The 19,004-nt window shown below is 37.8% G+C and overlaps 1 protein-coding gene across 16 annotated transcripts in view; it reads right to left on the minus strand.

The window, feature by feature from the left end:
- Nucleotides 1–19,004, minus strand: part of Mycbp2 (MYC binding protein 2, E3 ubiquitin protein ligase) — a 231,364-nt gene that overhangs the window by 37,335 nt on the left and 175,025 nt on the right. For 9 of the 16 annotated variants that reach the window (XM_026788400.1, XM_026788402.1, XM_026788401.1 and 6 more), the window contains 6 exons: nt 14,822–14,923; nt 8,667–10,310; nt 7,212–7,381; nt 6,386–6,630; nt 3,832–3,999; nt 751–908 (listed from right to left, as the gene is read on the minus strand). In XM_026788400.1, the coding sequence (XP_026644201.1) occupies nt 751–908; nt 3,832–3,999; nt 6,386–6,630; nt 7,212–7,381; nt 8,667–10,310; nt 14,822–14,923 (2,487 nt within the window). The remainder of the gene's footprint in view (nt 1–750; nt 909–3,831; nt 4,000–6,385; nt 6,631–7,211; nt 7,382–8,666; nt 10,311–14,821; nt 14,924–19,004) is intronic. The other 7 variants (XM_026788403.1, XM_013353108.2, XM_013353104.2 and 4 more) reach the window with 1 other exon arrangement.

Raw genomic sequence — 19,004 nt, forward strand, 5'->3', positions numbered from 1 at the left:
CATGACTGTGGAAATAATGTGACTAGCCTGATCAACCAATAAATAAAAAGCACCTTTCTCCCTGTCAAGCTATTTTATCACAGAAACAGGAACTAAAACTAAAGCAGCGTCTCAATACCAACTTGAAGATATTTATTGAATAAGCCTACATATTGTTTCACTGTGTTCAGTAATATTTTTTTTCTGGTGACCTTTAATATTAAAATACATAAACCAGTATGGTAACATGCTCCTTCAATCCATGCACTTGAAAAGCTGAGACAAGAGAGTTGCAAGTTTGAAGCAAGCCTCTGTAATACAGTAAGTATCTAAAAATAAAATGAAAAAATTCTTATAAACTACAATTACTCCAGATTTACATAAAGTAAGAAACCCGTAAAGAGTTATTCATATCGCTGAGGTTTTCTATCTATTCAAGGTAATGGTGCCTGGAAGCGTCATGTGCTTCTGTGGATGGTGAGAAATAACCAAATGCTGAAGCACATTTGGATCTGCTTGTTACAAGGGCTGGTGGATGGGATGATAACAGCGATATCTGTGTGGGGATTAGTGACGATTTTAAAATTCAATATAATTGATCTAAATATTTATTCTCACTTAGATACAAAACGTAAGTGTGTTTATGACTGGTCAGATAAAAGTCAACCAATACACTGCTTTCCTGTCAGGTATTACGTTTTACAAATTATCTGCAGAGAAAAATTTTTTGACAGCCTGATCTGTCAAGCTCTTTTCTATTTTTATATCTACCAGTGTCTCCACTGTTAACTCTTCTTCTAGGGATGGCTTTAACGCGTGCAGGTAAAATGGAATGCTGCTTGTCATATTCAGAGGCGACAACCGAGTATGACCGCTGGAAGACAGTCCTCTTGGCCAAGTCAGTATCGGTTATGGGGCTCGTCTCCAAACTGCAGACACAAAAGAACACAGTAAACATTCACAAGAATGGAGCAAGTGAGGCGCGATTATGCTTACTTTGTAACAGTGGTCAGACACTGAAAGTCCACGTGGGCTCCGCAAGCATAGAATACATGTGGTACACAGACATACATCCAGGCAAACACTCACACATAGAATAAAATCTCAAAAGAAGGAATGTAATCTTTTCTAACAATGTGACATTTTGACTGATGCCAAAACTGTATCCTGACTTCTTTGCTTTTAAACGATTATTTTTCTTATGTATATGAATATTTTGCCTGCCTGTATATACATCATGTGTATGCTTTGTGTCTATAGAGGCCAGAAGAGAGTGGGGGATCTACTAGCACTGGAGCTACAGACAGCTGTGGCTACACTGTGGGTGCTGGGAACTGGATCTGGTTCTCTGCAAGAGCAGCCAGTGCTCTTAACAGTTGAGCCACCTCCCCAGCCTCCTAACTTAAAATTCAATGTTTGAAGATATTCAAGGGAAAAAAAAAACAGGCAGGAATAATACTAAATACAGAGAAATGATATATAAAGTAAACATAAATAAAATGAACCTTCATTTGTTATTTGGATACTTGAGTATTCTGTTAGGTTTTACACTCTTGGGAAGGTGTGCTGTCAAAAGTCCATATGGCTATACCAGAGTGTAATAAAAGGTGAGAGTTATACTTAAGAATAAGTCTTTAGAATACAGTTAGAAAATATACTGGTTTAGAAAAGGCGGTTCTCCTGTAGGACCCATGATCTCTTAAGTCACAGGTAGTTGGGTAGTTTTACAGTACCAGCATGAATACCCTCCTACCAAGCAGGCTTTGAGACAACTGGACAGCTGTGGGCTACCGCCAAGATAATGAACAGCTGTAGGCTATCAGTGGCTGCTGGGAGAGGGAGAAACAGTCTTTTCAAGGTTTGATCTTTTCAAGATTTAACTTTCATGGGGATGAAATTTAAATTAATCCTAAATGATCATCCTTAAATATATACACATATAAATAACATTAAATGGACTCAGGTGGGATGTGTATGTATGCATGTATGTATACATATATATGTACATACATATATAAAAATGATAAACAATAATAATTAAAGAAGAGGTGATGAATTTGAGAGGGAGTAGGGGGCAGTGGAGGAAACAGACAGGGAGAGAGAGTCTTTTAAACAAGGTTTTCATTAATTATTTGATCTTAGTTTATTAATCATCTTGGGTTTGTAATAGAACCGGATTTAAAAACAACAGACTACGGCCACATATGTATTAATGTTATCAGTTTTTTGTTTTCAAGTATGTCTGCTTCAAATATGTGACATTAGATACCCTTCTTGGGTAACATTTTATTTGTTTTAATACTTCAGAAAACATTTAATGTTTTTTTTCTGATCCAAAAATTATTATAAACAGCTTGATTTCTACCTAACTTTCCTTTTTAAGATGATTTGTTTTTCTTGCTCAAATACTTGAAATATTTCTACTTTTGTTGTTTGCTTGTTCTGTTTTAGTAACTAATATCTTTATTTATACACCTCACTGTAACTGTCACAGGTTTTTCCTTTGTTCATAATGTAGTGGTTCTATACATTTCTAACTAATTTCTTAGTTTTAGGATAGTGTTTGTTTGACATCTGGTCTGTCACTGTAGCTCCACAATTTATCTTTTCACTTCATCTGGGTTCTTTCTGATTTCCACATTTGAGCTTTTGTTTTTATTAAATTTATGTCATAGTTATCTTTTTCTATTATAAGTTACTTAGAAGAATTTTCTTCTCTTCCTTCAGGTGAATTTTATTCCAGATTGTTTTATTTCTTATATGATAAACCAGTAACTTCATTTCAGCGAGTAAACTGTTTTGTTTCCCAGCTTCCTCTGATAAAGTAGTGTGGACTTTCTTTCCCAGCCATACTTGATACACACGTTATTCCTCCCAGAGAAATCACAAGGCTTTACTTTACATGGTAAGGCAGAGATAGCTGTGTGGAAGCAGTCTCTGGGATCTTAGCTGCACGCAGCTGTGGCCGTAGAGATGGCACATACTGGGCTTTGTATGCCCTAGTATAACTAACAATGTACCTATCAGTTTAGTGTACTGCTATGACTATACAGTACAGAACAATGACATATCCGAGTAAGCATGTTCTCGCTCTTCAGAAACGCTCTTCCTTCCCAATGACACAGGTTCACATTTGTTGTCTTGTGAAAAGTAACATGTCCACAGTCCCTGAAGTTCAGGTGCCATCTAAGCTCACCTTTGTCCATCCAGTCAAGTCACACTGGTTTGTTTCACACAAAATAGCTCCTTCAGCGATTTTCTTCATGACTGCTGTCAGTACACTCCAATTCTACACATCTAGCTTCAATTTATCAATACATTATCAGCTTCTTAAATGACACTGTGCTACTCTGGCATTTCTGTCAGGCTTTTCCTCTCAAAGTTCCAGAGGTAGTCAAGTTTCTCTGTGCAATGTTAACCTGAATCCTTCATTTTCCAGGAAGCTGTCTGTCTGGCGCTAACGACAGAGTTAAATGAGAAGGTACAGTAAACAGTTATCCAAGAGGCTTAAGATTTGTGATGCATGCTCTGGGCCATTTCTACCACGGGCCTAAGTGCTGCCTCAAAGTCAACTTTCCCTCCTCTGACTTAATGCATCATTCAAAATTATAGGCTTCAATATAATCTTTTCATTGTATCATTGGTTGATCTTTTCTCTCCCAGTTGTCTGCCTCTCATCAAGAACTCTGTTCATATATGCACACTTTTTCATATCTCTCTAATAGTTAGCACAGCTGATTCAATGTTCCTCCTGAGACAGAAAGCTGTTCAAAAGAACTACAAGAATATTCTTTTATAGTTCAGCCTTTCTTTACCAAACACTTGTCACTCAGAAAGACAGAACTAAAGTACCTTGGTGGCATAGACTTCATATTGCTCTCTGGTTCTTCAAATACATTGGGACTTGCATCAGGAGTTACTGATATGTATGGGGCAGGGACAGATGTTGAACGCAGATATCTCATTTCATCCTGGAATAGGTTGTCATCTTGATAGCCCACAAAATTTTCATGATGGTGCCTGCATTAAATTAAACCCAAGAATCTTAAGAGTACAATGGTAATATAGATCCTCTGCATTTTAAATCTCCTTTAAAAATGGCAAAGCAGTACATGCAGATCTACAAGTAGGGGGAAATATTAAATAATCACAGAAATAGACTAGTAGAAATAAAAGTCTAATATTACTTTCTCTGTACCACAGACATCCCAAACTCAAATGGAACTCATTTTCTTTTCTTTTGAGAACATTTCCACCTTTCAGTTCTTGGTGAATGATCCCACAGACTATCTAGGTGCTTAGGTAAGAATATCTGTGTCAGACCAGACTTAGGTCTCAAACATCACTAGTCACGCATGGCTATGATAACAAGCCTCCTTTTACACCATTCTCTCTTCTCATTTTATATCATCATTGTCACAGTCCAGGCTGGTATCATTTTTTTGGTGGATTGTTGAAACATTTGCTTTCTTGGTAGGAATATACGTATATCAAATTTGAAAAAACATAACTGTAAGATATTCCTTGGGTAAGGGTGTGTGTATCCATTCCCCAGAGAGCTAAGAATGAAACCTCCTTAGATATGCCATGCTGGTACTTTTTTTTCTTCCCATGTTTTACAATTTGATTCCCATTTGACATTACATTTCTTTATTTATTGTATGTGTGTGTGCAGGGTATGAATGCATGCTAAGGTGCATGTGTGAAGGTCAGGAGACAACATATGAGGTAGTCAAATTTGCTTTACTCCTTCTACCATGTGGGTCTAAGACTTTGAACTCCACTCTTGTTAGGCTTGGTGGCAAGCAACTTTATCTCATCATCCCACCTTGATTCATTCTTTTTCAAACCAGAACAAAATATTGTTAACCTAAGATAGCTCAAGATATGTTTGTATGTGGCATGTCTGATACTTTCTTCACATCTTGAATGTTTCACATTTGCCTTTCCTTTTCAATTTGTCCTATTTTAATGAGTATGAACAATTTTAAAGCCACATAACTTTGCCATAAAAAGACACTTTTTAATAGAATGACTGGCAAGCCACAAAAGCCGGCAATATCTAGAACTTCATTTATCAGTGAGTGGGGAAAAAAATCTAACTTTGGAATCTGAAAGACTATTTTGCAGGGTCAGTATGCAACCAAGAAAGTGCATGCTGCACAGTCCAAGTCCAGTGGAATAGAAGAGCACACCATCAACAAGCATTTTTCCGTCTTGAATGAAATCCTTTGTGCAATTTCTGTATTCGTTTTCACATTCCAAACCATTGACTATTTCCCCATTTAAAATTCTTCCTTCTTTGCCTCTGGTTACAGGGGAATCAGCACGAGCTACAGAGTCCCACGTTACCCAGATAACCATTTCAAGCAGTAAAATAGAATGAGCTCTCACTGCAGTCTACTCTGCTAGAAATTGTTTCCCTCCCTCCCTTGCCCTACAGATTTCTATTTATCAATCCTGCAAGACTCAGGTAAGCATCTGACTGATATAGGGTGCCCCTCTGTATGCTGTGAATGTGTTTTATTACCACTGGATGATAAAGAAGCTGATTTGGCCTATAGCCAGACAAAATAGAGCCAGGTGGGAAATCCAAGCAGAGATACAGGAGAAGGGTGGAGTTTGGTAGATACCACCCAGCCCCCAGGAACAACATGCCAGAACATCACTGGTAAGCCATGTGGTGATAGACAGATGAACACAAATGGGCTAATTTAAATGTAAGCGCTAGCTAGTAATAAGCCTGATCCACTGGGCAAACATTTATAATTAATATTAAGCCTCAGAGTGGTTACTTGGTAACTGGTGGGTGGGAGAGTAACCTCCAGTTACATCTGACCCTTGCTAGGGTAAGTGTTTCATAAGTTGCTTAGGAAGACTCAAATACTCTTATCAGTTCTCCCAGCATCCTATAATACTTCAATTTGAATACACCTAACACGACACTGTGAAGGTTTGAATGACATGTCTGTCTTCCCACCACTGCTGAGTACAGTCAGGACTTTATGTATTCATTTCAGTGTCCTTAGTACTCAGCTGGCACTTGTTTAAATGTAAATAGAATGAATAAAGAAAAGACTTCTACAGGAAACATCAGTTTCTTTCCTCTTCGGCATTTCTGCCCAACAGACTGAGACGGAAAAATGCAAGTCTCACTCCCTAGGATACGGTTTGTATTAACAGTAACAGAACAAGCTGACAAACTGCCCACTGGCATAAAAGTGCACTCCACTCCCAGTCATGTCAGCCAGGGCAACAGAGAAAGCAAGTTCTGAATGTTTGTTTCCTGTACACTGTCTGCAGCACTGTGGATGTGCAGAGCAAGTTTGGACCATTTTATAGTATGATAGTAATCATCAGAAACTGTAAATCCAAAGGCAATTACAAATAAAAACAGTTTTATTACCTAGCTAATGTCTGCAAGTAGAGACAAGGCATTTTTACAGGAAGGTCCTCAGAAACTCCTTCTTTCACAATGGGCAGCTGGGACTGGAATGCCTTTGCAGGGTGGTAACACAAGATGCTTGGTTCTGCTGCACTGCTCAGGGACAGCAGGAACAGGGCATTGGCTTTGATCACCTGGTGTGCTTCCATGGTGGGCAAGGCACGAGGAGTCTTTACTTGCATTGGTTTTCTTCTAGACTGTTTGACCTGGCAAAGAAAGAATTGAAGTGACTGTTTCCTGCTTATATTTAAAGAGATAATTTCTTAACTTTTGCAGTTTCTAGGGGAAAAAAAGAAATGAAAAGACATTTTTAAACAGTGATAGTGATTGCTGAAACAAACAATAAAAACCAGCAATGGTGAACTTGTATGAGGAAGCTTTAGCAGAAGCCTCTGCCTTGGTTTGCCATTAGTACGAATGATCTCAAATTTCCAAGAGTCCTATGATGTGGCTGGGTATAAGGAAAAGACAAGAGAGAAAGAGTAGCAAGGTAAAAGAGACAAGAAAGAAGAGTGAAACTTTCCTACATGTGTAGTGCAGGAGGCAATAATAAAGAATGATATCACAAACATTTGTCAGCATTTGTCAACAAAGCATTTGTACCAAGTTATAACTTATTTTTAAATCAAAACCAGTTTTCTTAACGAATACTGAATTTGTATTTTTTTGTTATACAAGCTGAATTTTAATATCAATGCATGAAATTAACTAATGTAATGATGATTATATATTCCTATAAGTTACATCCATATCATGACATATATAACTTGAATGGAATAAAAAATACCTTCTCCCTTGCAGCAGCCTGTTTTTCACGGAGGTATTTTTCTCTACAGCGATCACATACGAGGTACCAAGTGCTTCCTCCCATTCCCCCATCACCACAGTTACCAGCCCAGCCTCCACAAAAATGCCCAATGCTATTGTACCCTTGTCCGCCAGCGTATCGGCCACAACCTTGAAACAAACATAAGACATATATTTAACATTTTGAATGTAGTCCTTACTACTTATATACCAACAATAGATGCATCTTTCCAAAGTAAGCAAATCCCTGAAGCAACTTTGTAATTTTTTAAAAAGCTAGTACTTTAGAAAAAGCAGCATGCTTGATTTTTTTTTAAATACTCTATCAATTAAAAGATGCTCAAAATGTTTAAGATATTCTATTTTTGGAGAGCACATTAAAGAAACAGGGAATATGAGTAACTAAAGATTTATTTAAGGATGTCAATAAAATATACACATATAAAAGACTGAATATTTTAGAAATCAAATATCTGCAATACCATATGTGAAAAGGAAAGAAAATATTGATACTTGAAGTAATTTTCTTTTGTTTTTTTTGGGACAGGATATTAATTTTTTTATTTCTTTTTTTTTTATTGAGAAAAAAAAATTTCCGCCTCCTCCCAGCCTCCCACTCCTCCCGCCCTCCCCCCACTCCTCTCCCCCTCCCTCTCGAGTCTGAAGAGCAGTCAGGGTTCCCTGCCCTGTGGAAAGTCCAAAGTCCTCTCCCCTCCATCCTGATCTAGGAAGGTGAACATCCAAACTGGCTAGGCTCCCACAAAGCCAGAACAAGAAGTAGGATCAAAACCCAGTGCCATTGTCCTTGGCTTCTCAGCAACCCTCATTGTCTGCCATATTCAGAGAGTCCGGGTTTATCCCCTGCTTTTCCAGTCACAATCCAGCTGGCCTTGGTGAGCTCCCATAGATCAGCCCCACTGTCTCCGTGGGTGGGTGCACCCCTCTTGGTCCTGACTTCCTTGCTCATCTTCTCCCTCCTTCAGGATATTAATATTTGAAAATATTTACCTAACATCTAGTCCTCCGATAAAACTAATAATACCTATATAGGAAAATCTCCCATTACATTCTGTATAATCCATTTAACTGATAACTTTAAAACAGGGTTCTAAATTAGACCTTCTGATTTAGAAGGGATGGAAGTGTGCCCTCTTATTTAGACATGTCATTGTGTAAAACCATCATGTCATACTTTGGGTAACACATAAAATTCTTAAATTTCAAAATTTGTTATACTTCAATGAAATAATATTAATTTTTTTGATCATAGTATTATGACAATTTCTCTATCTCCTTAAATAAACTATTCATGGCAGTCTATGATGTAAGATGCTATAATTTTGGGCAATTCTTTCCCTATACTTTGATATAATTCAAATGAAAGTGGTCTAGATTATTCAACTAGAGGACATCCATACACAAGTACATTTCTTACCTGGGTGCGCTTGTCTCATGTGATAGGTCACGGGGTACGGATGTGACTCTCCACACAGCTCACAGATAGTATCTTTTTCTGGTCCTCCTACTGCCAGCTGGGCCATTTCGCCAAACAAATTGCCCCTTGGCCGAATTTCTGTCTTTTCTTTTTTCTTTTTTTCCTTTTTTGTTTTCTTATTCTCTTTCTCACACTCTTTCTTTTTAAGGACTGCACAGGAACCTGGACTTGGAAAAATCATATTCTGGGAAGCAGCTTTGATTGTAGCCAAAGAGATATCTTCCCAGAAAGCCACTAAATGCTGTAATGTTAAGGGAAGCGGAGACTTGGACTTCATTGTATGGTGCATGGACGTGTCAAAAGTGGCTTCGGATTTTCCATCCTCACATTTTTCATGTAGAGGTGGTTCCTTAAGCATGGATAAGACTTTATTTTTGTTGATACTACCCATCTTAGATATATCTGGTCCATGAGGTGCAATGTTAAACATATTTAGAGCAGATGATATTTCCAAAGAATGTCTATTTTTTAACTTTATTTCCTTTTCCTCTGTGGGTGGTTGGCTACTCAAACTGCTTCTTATAGGAGCATGTTCTTTGGAAAGTTCAGGATTAAATTTCAGGAAGGAAGAGCATGCCATTGCATCATGTACTATGCCTTCATGCCACAGAAAAGAGGCGAAGACGGCTCTGGCACACTCAGCCACAGATGGAGACATGGCTTGCTTGGCTGGCTCTAGAGATTTGGCCCCATCACCTTTGAAAAGGAAATTAGATTTTTCTTTTTTGGGCCTGGTGTGTCTATTAGCACATTTCCGACTGACCTTGGGGGATGCTCTCATTTCCTGCTCATCTTTCAGGGGTGCTTTTCCTATGCTGAAGTGCACTTTATTTGAACTTTCATCCACACTCTTAAATTCACTGCTTTCATCACAACTGCTGTCGGTGACGCTGTTTGTTTTTAAAGTACTTGAAGTACAGACTTCAACTACCTCACTGTGGAGGTTTTCCTGTACCACATGGGGAGAAGGGGCTCTGTTTTCAGATCCAGTAGAGTCTTTTGGATCCTTTGGTACTGGTTTTGGTTTTGGTGATGTGGATCGCCCTCTTAATGGTTCTGTGAGGGGCATTTTCTTCTTCCGGAGGGTATCTGGATCAAGTGTGTAGGAGTCTGACTTGGAACGTTCCCGAGGAGGGTCCAGCTTTGTCTTAACAGGAGCTGTGCTTTTCTGAGGTAGATTTTTATCCTGCGGTGAAGAGGAGCGTGGAGAACCAGCACCAGATGGGCTAGACCTGTTAGCTGGGATAGTCTTTGGCTTAGGAGATGAGGACCTAGACCCTGGTCCTGGGGATTCAGATCTGAAGCTAGAAGACATCCTCCCATCAGACTTCAATGTCTGCAAGGTGTTATGGTTAGGGGACAGTGACCTACTATGGGAATCTGACCTCAGCTTCGCAGCATCAGATTTTAACATAAGGGATTCACTAGCAGATAAACTTTCTGTCCCCCTCGGCTTCTTCTGATCAGCAGTAGTCCGGCTCATGCGCCCATCAGGTTTAATTGATCTGCTGTGTTTAGAGGGCAGCTCTGATTTTCCTGATGTAGAGGCTGGTCTTGAAGATGTTGAGACAGTTCCTCTATCACCTGTATGATCCATTTCACAGTGAAACTTGTTAATAAAATGCAACTTAATGATAATTTAATCATTAAACACTAAAATAAAAACAACTACAAAATCTACATTACTTATCATATACAAAACATGTTAAGAATAAAATAAGAAATGTATTTCATAATAAAGTTTATACAATATCATAACACACACAATACATTTATGTTTATAGATGCAAAATAGATTGAATAAGGAGTACCTATCCCCCAGATGAACTATTAGTGATGTATACAATCCACAGTCCTTTTATAACTAGTTATAATTTAAATTCATCAAGAAATGAAGAGAAAAACCACTTTAAAAACTAAAAAAAAAAATTCTCCATATGAAATAATCAAGTTCAGATATCCAGGAGAGTGAAACTTGGCCTACTTTAATGGTATGTGTAGGTGTGGGATGATGCTCTTGTACACTGTAAATATTTGTCTCTTGTACTGGTTTAATAAAATGCTGATTGGTCAGTAGGTAGGCAGGAAGTATATGTGGGGCAACTAGACTAGGAGAATTCTGGGAAGAGGAAAGGCTCAGTCTGCAATCATCAGCCAGATGCAGAGGAAGCAAGATGAGAATGCCCCACTGAATAAGGTGCCAAGCCACATGGCAAAGCACAGATAAGAATTATGGGTTATTTAAGTTGTAAGAGCTAGTTAATAACAAGCCTGAGCTAATAGGCTAACCAGCTTATAATTAATATAAACTTCTGTGTGTTTTGTTCGGACAGAATGGCTGCAGGACCAGGCAGGATAGAAGTTTCTATCTATACACAGGTCTCATTGAACAAAGAAACTTCATTTCTTTAATTACAATATTCAATTGTAAAACAAATACAGTTAGGCTAGTAAAGAGGTTGTAGAGGAGACATCTTCATTTCATGTTTTGATTAGAATGGCACAGTAAAGAACTAAACCCTAAAGCTATTTGTGTATTGCCATGGAAGCTCAGTGCTTTGTTACTTATAAACAGTTCCACTTTACGATCTCAGTGAGCTTAGCTGGAGCTGAAGGCCCTGCACATAAAGGAAACCATAGGATCTTCACAGTGATTACTACAAGTCTCAACTGGGCTATTCACATCTAGAGAAAACAGAAAGACAAATCTTGTTCTAAGGCAAATTACTAGATAAATGTACATGGACACCATCTGGTTTGGGTAGTCTGGGCTTCCCTCAACTCTTCTTTCCTGCAAACTATGCTTCCCTTTGAAGCAACAGTCAGGCTTTGGCCCTAGCTGCTGGTTTGGCTTAATATTACTTTTCCTAACAGCAAAACCACTGTTGTTTATAATGCAAAAACTGCCATAGAAGAAAAATAATCTGATCCAAGTGATTCAAATGTTATGAGAAACAAAAATGGCTAGACAATCAACATTCTTTTGGAAAAGAGGTTCTAGGAAACTGAGTTTGCTACCTGGGACTAAATGCAGCCTCTTCTCCTTTACCCAGAAAAGGGATGTGAGTGTGAGTAATGAAGGAAAGTGTGGTCACACGGGAGCCATCTGCATGTCAGAGCAGGACCTGTTAGAGAATTTGTCTTCCTCCTGGAAAGTCATCCAGGGCAGGTCTGTGTCTTTTATCCTTCAGTGATACAGGACTAAGGTCTTAGAATATGGTATTGGCTCAAACGGTTGGATAAACAATATATACTCATTTTCTTGATTTTTTTTCCTTCTACTATTCCAACACATTCTGACTCTGTGAGGATCTACTCTTATATTATGGAGAGGTGACAGGAGTCACATTCCTGTAGTGAAATGAGTGGGTGTAACACCCATGGATTGCACAGCACCACACTGTGGAGTGCACAGCACCGCACTGCACTGGACGTTTGTTTCAGCTGCAACATCCACTATTCAGCAAACAGTTCTGGCTCTGTGAAAGAATACAGGTTTTGTGAACACTATTGTAATGCTTTACTATTCCATTGTGAATTTTCTTTCTTAAACATGGAGGTTGGTCTCTCTCTTTCTTCCTCCCTCCTTTATTTTGGTATTGGCCCTTTGTATTAATTTTATTATGTTTTCAAACTACATTTTGAGATTAGAATACCTTTGTAAATAGAAATCAGAAAAACAGAACGTATCAATGCTAACTGGGAGAACAAGAAACCAGGTGAATGTTTGACAAGCAAGTGCTCCCACAGTCTTCCAAGGTGCTCCAAGGGCTGCTGTTCCTTCCTGACCTAACAATAGTGCAAAGCGAGTTTTACAAACAAATATATTGTGTTTGGTAGAATTAACATCAGCCTACTCCTATCCAATTTCAAGTTTGCTATGTTTGGGTTATTGGGACTTTGTTGTTGTTATTTTTCAAATAAGAGTTGGAAGTTTTAAGATCACCCACATTGCACTTAATTTAAGGAAACAAGATAAATAAGTACTATATTGGACTGGAGAGTTGGCTCAGAGGTTAAGAGCACTGACTATTCTTCCAGAGATCCTGAGTTCACATGGTGGCTCACAACCCTCTATAATGAGATCTGGTGCCCTCTTCTGGTCCATAGGCACACATGCAGACAGAACACTGTATTTATAATAAATAAATAAATAAATAAACAAACAAATCTTTTTTTTAAAAAAAGTACTATATCTTATATTTCAAAACCTTATTTGAAAAATTACATTTATTTGAATTTTCTAATTTTCTAATTCAGAGAAAATACCAACTTATTTTAGGATTCCTATTTAATTAGAAGGGCTCTGGCAACCTTAACCACAGAAGCTCTGGGTGTGTCCTAAGGGCTGACTTACATGGTATGGTGAGTACATCTATCCAGGAGCACACGCATGCACAGTGCTGGGACTGCTCTACAATGCACACACACACTGTAGTGGGTTATAACAATACAATCTGTCAAGTGGTGGGAACATCACTTGTCCTGGATGTGCATATGCTGTAGTGAGAGGGTTAGAAACCAAAAACATCTATATGTTCTACTTTTGTGTCTCTAGGAGAGGTTACATTTTCTTGAGATCTGTAAGTCACAACAGCTAAGAAACTGATGCAATTCAAGTGTATAAGTAATGACAGGGAATTTCTTTCTAAGATGTATTTATCAAATCATAACTAAATCCTTTTGAAGGACATATGTCTTCAAAACATTTAAAAATATTATTTTCAGAAGAATGTTAAGAGCAGTAAATGTGTAACCTAATTTTTGTTTACAGTTCTCATGGAACTTTCAAATAATTTTGTAGCATGTATTAAGCGTTACTAAAAATTATCATGTGGATGTCCCCAAATAACAATAAAAATAAATATTTTATTAAAACTATTGAACACATACTTTCAAATGCAGAACATAATTTGGCTTAATAATTATATTTACAATATGTAAATTTAAGCAGTAAGCAAAATTTTCTAACCTCTAAGGAATCATTAAGAAGAATGGGCTATAAAATGTGGAGTCAAATAAATTAAATATTACTGAACATGTTAAATAGAAAGGATTTATTCACTAAATCATTAACATGATTTTTCTTGGACAAATTTGTCAGGGCATAGGATACCATACATGAATAAAACACAAAGAATACTACTGTAATATGATATGTCACAACATGTCGCATATATTTGGTTATATACCCTAATAAGATAAATAATATCGCATCTATGGGTCTGTTTTATAATCCTATTAACTGTACTTTATATTTACTATTTATATGTTTACTTTTTTCTTAAAATTTTTGTTTCACATTTATCCATCTGTGTGTGTTTGGATGTCAAAAGACAGTTTGTGGGACTTGGTTCTGTCCTTCCATTATGAGGGATCCAGGGATGGAACACAGGGTGCCACACTTGGCAGTAAGTGGCCTTACTTTTAATTAAAGATCACTTTATGGTAAACATATTTGAGTAAACACTTGTAGTACTCTAAGGAACCAAATGGACATTTCAAATATTTAGAAAATGTATCTATTAGTCATTTAACATTTCTAAATTTAAACTATTAAAAGAAAGTCACTATAAGAATACTGTAAGAAAAATTCATGGTATAAAGGGGTTAGTGCATATACACACATGTGCATATATGTTACTCTTTAATAATCAAATTTTAAGAAAGGTTTTAACTTAATTTTCAAAATATTTCTATAAAAACTAGAATGGTATAATGTATTCAGGCCATATACAGTAACACAAGTTTAAGATCAAGCTTTGCATATATGATACTTTATTTACCCACGTGCTTTATAATTTGCACATACCAGCTTGTGGCAATTCTTTTCATATTCCTATTTAACAAGACCTTATAAAAGGCTAGTCTTTAAAGGCTAACAAGAATGATATCTGTAACCACAAATATGATAAACATGCACAATAGGATAACTTATAATATAATATGAATAGGTACATCATAAAAAACTTCAAACACATAAGATTCTAAATAAAATGATAAACCTTAATTTAAAAAATGGAATGGGATGAAGATGACTGAGCTGAGATGAAACTTCCTAGGAATGGCCCACTCACAGATGCATGCATACCCACCCTTCAGTTTGTGAGACAGAGATGAGAGAGCAGAGGCAGGCCCAGCTACACCAAAAGTTTTGTAAATGCGCTCACGAGAAGCAAGGTTGCGAGATGGAGATTCTACAGTGGAAAACATTGGCAAAGAAGCAGCACAGATTCAATGGAAAAAAAGCTTACAGAGAACACAAGCAAAAACAAAGCATTTCAAACGGTCTGCAATTATATACTTACTTAAAACTATCCTAAGATTTTCAAAAGGTTTATATAAAGCTTAGATTTCAAACAGAGGTCAAATTACTGTGTTTAGATGCACTATATGTATAGTATATCCAAATGTGTTATTAGTAAGGCTTATAGATCTCTGAGATCAAATTTGAGTATTTCTATTTAGACTAGTAATGCTTTAGTTTCTTAAGTTTCTGTGCTTGTTTACCTGTAAATAAGGGTTTATACATAGAAAAAATGGTGGTAGAGAAAGAAATGTTATTTGTAGTTTAACTGTTGCCTTCTGGGTTTCTGAACAGATTCATTTTTATGATTTCCCAAGTATAGATCTCAAAATGGCCCCATTCTGAAGTCTGCATTTGCTACTTTTCTGAAGGCCAACCCTAGTACGTAGCATTTGTTGTATAGATCTTTTATCTAAGATCTTAAATATTGTTGGCAAATCTCACAACACAAATAAAGCAATTTAAAACTCATTGGGAAATGTTAGACATTTTACTGATTTTTCATGCAAAACTGAATGTGTATGTAATATTAAATCATATAAACTTTAAAGCAGAAGCTAAACAGAATCTGAATTCCTGCACCCCCCCCCCCACATCACATTTCAACCATGGCAATTAAAATTAATCAGTAGCTCTGAAATAAACTTTGACAACTTTTAAAAACATTTTTGAAAATAAAAATCTCGAGGGGCTAGGGAAATGGTCCAGTGGGTGTGCTGATATGCAGGCATGGGACCCTGACTTTGCATCCCCAGCACCAGCGCAAAAGCTGGATGTGGGAACAAGCACCTTAAGGCCAGCGCTGAGAAGATGGAGCCTGGAAGACCCCGGGCATCACTGAACAGCTGGCCTAGACGAAACAGCGAGCTAACCGTCCAGTGAGAGACCCTGTCTGGAACAAAGCCACAGAAGAAGACACATACGAAGACTTCTGGCCTCTACAATTGGCTGCTACACACATATATGCACATACAAACAACAGACATATACACACATGCCTACATAAAGAAAATAAGCTACATATAACCTATCCTATAACAATATGAGTGTTATTTTTGACTGATTTATTCATATAGCTGATTTTAAAAATGCATGACTTACAAATTAAAACAAAACAACTCAGTGAAAGATACTGAGTATTATGTATCAGTGACTAGTCTAGGCATGGAAAAGACAATGATGAAAAAAAGTCCTCACTCTTATGGCACTTGTGTTGCGTGAAAGCTGAAACAGAAGAAAACATAAAGCTAGGTATCAAGAAACTTGGGAGTCATTAGCATATAATGCTGCTATCAGTCCAGCACTAGATAAGACCACCTGGGGAGCTGGACCCACAGGTGTAAAGCCATGGATACTTGTGGGAAGGGTACAAGAAGAAGACTAGAAAAGAGTAGTCAGCAAGAGAACATATTCAACAGGCAAATGAATACGCTTCTAGGAAGAGCGCAAAGTTCAAGGACTGTCAAAGCTCACACAAACCAGAGAACTCCCAGTAGCTCAGGAGGAAGCAGTCTTATCAGGAAAAAGGGGCAGGGTGAGAAAGCCAAAGAATACCTACTAACCAGAAATTCCCTTGTAAAACTCCTGTAAAACTTCCTTTTTGGGGGGGAGGGGAGACAAGTTTTCTCTGTAGCTTTGGTGCCTGTCCAAACTAGGTCTTGTAGACCAGGCTGGCCTTGAATTCACAGAGATCCACCTGCCTCTGCCTCCCTAATCCTGGGACTGAAGGCAGGCGCCACCACAGCCCTGTTCTGTAAAACTTTCTTAAAGTCATTTCAAGTGTGTGACATCCTCTGGCGGATGACCATGTGAAGACGGACACTAAAAAGAAACACTCAGAACTGAGTATAATAAAGGGTTATTTATTTAGGGGTAGACTCACAGATCACAGTCCTCTGCTCAAACTAGAAACAGCAACCAAACCCCGCAGATGGAAGACAGGGCACTTATATGGGCCTATATAGTTTAAGAGGCCACGCCCAAGTGGGCAGTAACTTAAAGGCTACTGGCTGTAGGAATTCCTATAGAACCTCCTCCTTTTGTTTAAATAAGAAAGTTCTAAGCCTAATTCAAAATTATATACAATAAGAACAAAATAAATCAAGTATAAAAATTAGAATTACAACCAGCACAAACAATATCAAGCAAGAAACACGTGATAAATGCTTCAATAATTATCCTAAGGAGTTTAAGTACTGTATTATAAATAACAAGGCAAAGTCATGAGAGCAAAGTAACTACAACTATCTAGTCTTCAGCCCTACTGAAGACCAGAGAAGGAAAATAATATTAACTTGAATAAGCAGGAAGTGCAATTAAGCAACTTCCAAAATGTCCAACAAATGAGGACAATGACCTCAAAATGTAAACAATTTATAAGTATCTTGATCAGAAGGTGTGGTAGGAATTCCTATAGCCAGTAGCCTTTAAGTTGCCCGCCTACTTGGGTGTGGCCTCTTATACTATAAATGCCAATGTAGGCCTCTCTTCCTTCTATAGGGATTTGGTTGCTATTTCCCGTTCAATCAGAGGACTGTGATCTGTGAGGCCACCCCTAAATAACCCTTTATTATACTCAATTCTGAGCTAGTATGGGATTTCTTTTTAGAGTCTGCCTCCAACCACGTGTCATTCAGAGGAAATAAGAAGTCTGAAGAATACTGTTAATGACTGAAGACATTAGACTGTGACGAGAGCAAGGCCTTTTCTGTCCACGAAGGACAAGTTTAATGGGAAAAAAGTTGTTTACTTTTTCTTTTTTTTGTTTTTCGAGACAGGGTTTCTCCGTAGTTTTTGGTTCCTGTCCTGGAACTCACTCTGTAGACCAGGCTGGCCTCGAACTCACAGAGATCTGCCAGCCTCTGCCACCCGAGTGCTGGGATTAAAGGCGTGTGGCACAGGTTAATGGGGGGGGGAACACTTGATGAGTATAAAATATATTATAAGGATTAAAAAAATTTAACTCTATGGGTGAAACAACCAATTACCTGATTTATTTCTTAACATTATTTCCTTTTTTAACACCAAATACTTAACCAGTGACAGTAACAAAAAGTCAATAAAAAAAAATCATGGGGCTGGAGAGATGGCTCAGTGGTTAAGAGCATTGCCTGCTCTTCCAAAGGTCCTGAGTTCAATTCCCGACAACCACATGGTGGCTTACAACCATCTGTGATGAGGTCTGGTGCCCTCTTCTGGTCTGCAGACATACACACAGACAGAATATTGTATGCATAATAAATAAATAAATATTTTTAAAAAATCAAAGGTTTTCTCCAGTGCCCACCTGAAGCTAATGCTATCTGTTCCATGTAAAAGTCCCCTCAAAAACCATGCCTCTGTGGGTGTCACTTTGTTTTTAATCCTGAGAATCATACTCACTTTAATATAAAATTTACCCTTAAAACAACACGATTTTCACTAACATGTCTTTAGTTCTTTCTTTGCTTTGAATCCCAAGGATCAAGTTTCCTGATGATTTTACTTATTGTCACAAAAACCAATCTTTAAAATTATTATTGGGTATTTAGGATAAGCAAATAGTAAAACCTTCATATTTTAGTAAGTAAAGCATTCTAAAAACTTGTGGTTTTACTATGAAAGTATGGCCTCTGGGGCATTGCTGAAGACTATAAACTCAAAGAATCAAGATATCTGTCGCCCTCTTGTGGCAAGCGCACAAACTGCATATTCTCAGAACAGATGTCATAAACTATTGTTTGAAAGGAGAAAATTGGAAGCTGGGTGAGGGGGCAGGAGAAGGGAGGGCAGAAGATGGGGGGGGGAGAACATGAGGGAATGGGATGGTAGAGATGGGGAAAGGACAAGAGGGTGAGAAAAGAAAGAGATATCTTGATTGAGGGAGCCATTATGGGGCTAGAGAGAAACCTGGCACTAAGAAAATTCCCGGGAATACAACGATGACTCCAGCTAAGACACTAAGCAACCCTAAGGAAAGGGTGCCTGAATTG

Source organism: Microtus ochrogaster, unplaced genomic scaffold, assembly GCF_000317375.1.
Source record: "Microtus ochrogaster isolate Prairie Vole_2 unplaced genomic scaffold, MicOch1.0 UNK2, whole genome shotgun sequence".
Taxonomy (NCBI): domain Eukaryota; kingdom Metazoa; phylum Chordata; class Mammalia; order Rodentia; family Cricetidae; genus Microtus; species Microtus ochrogaster.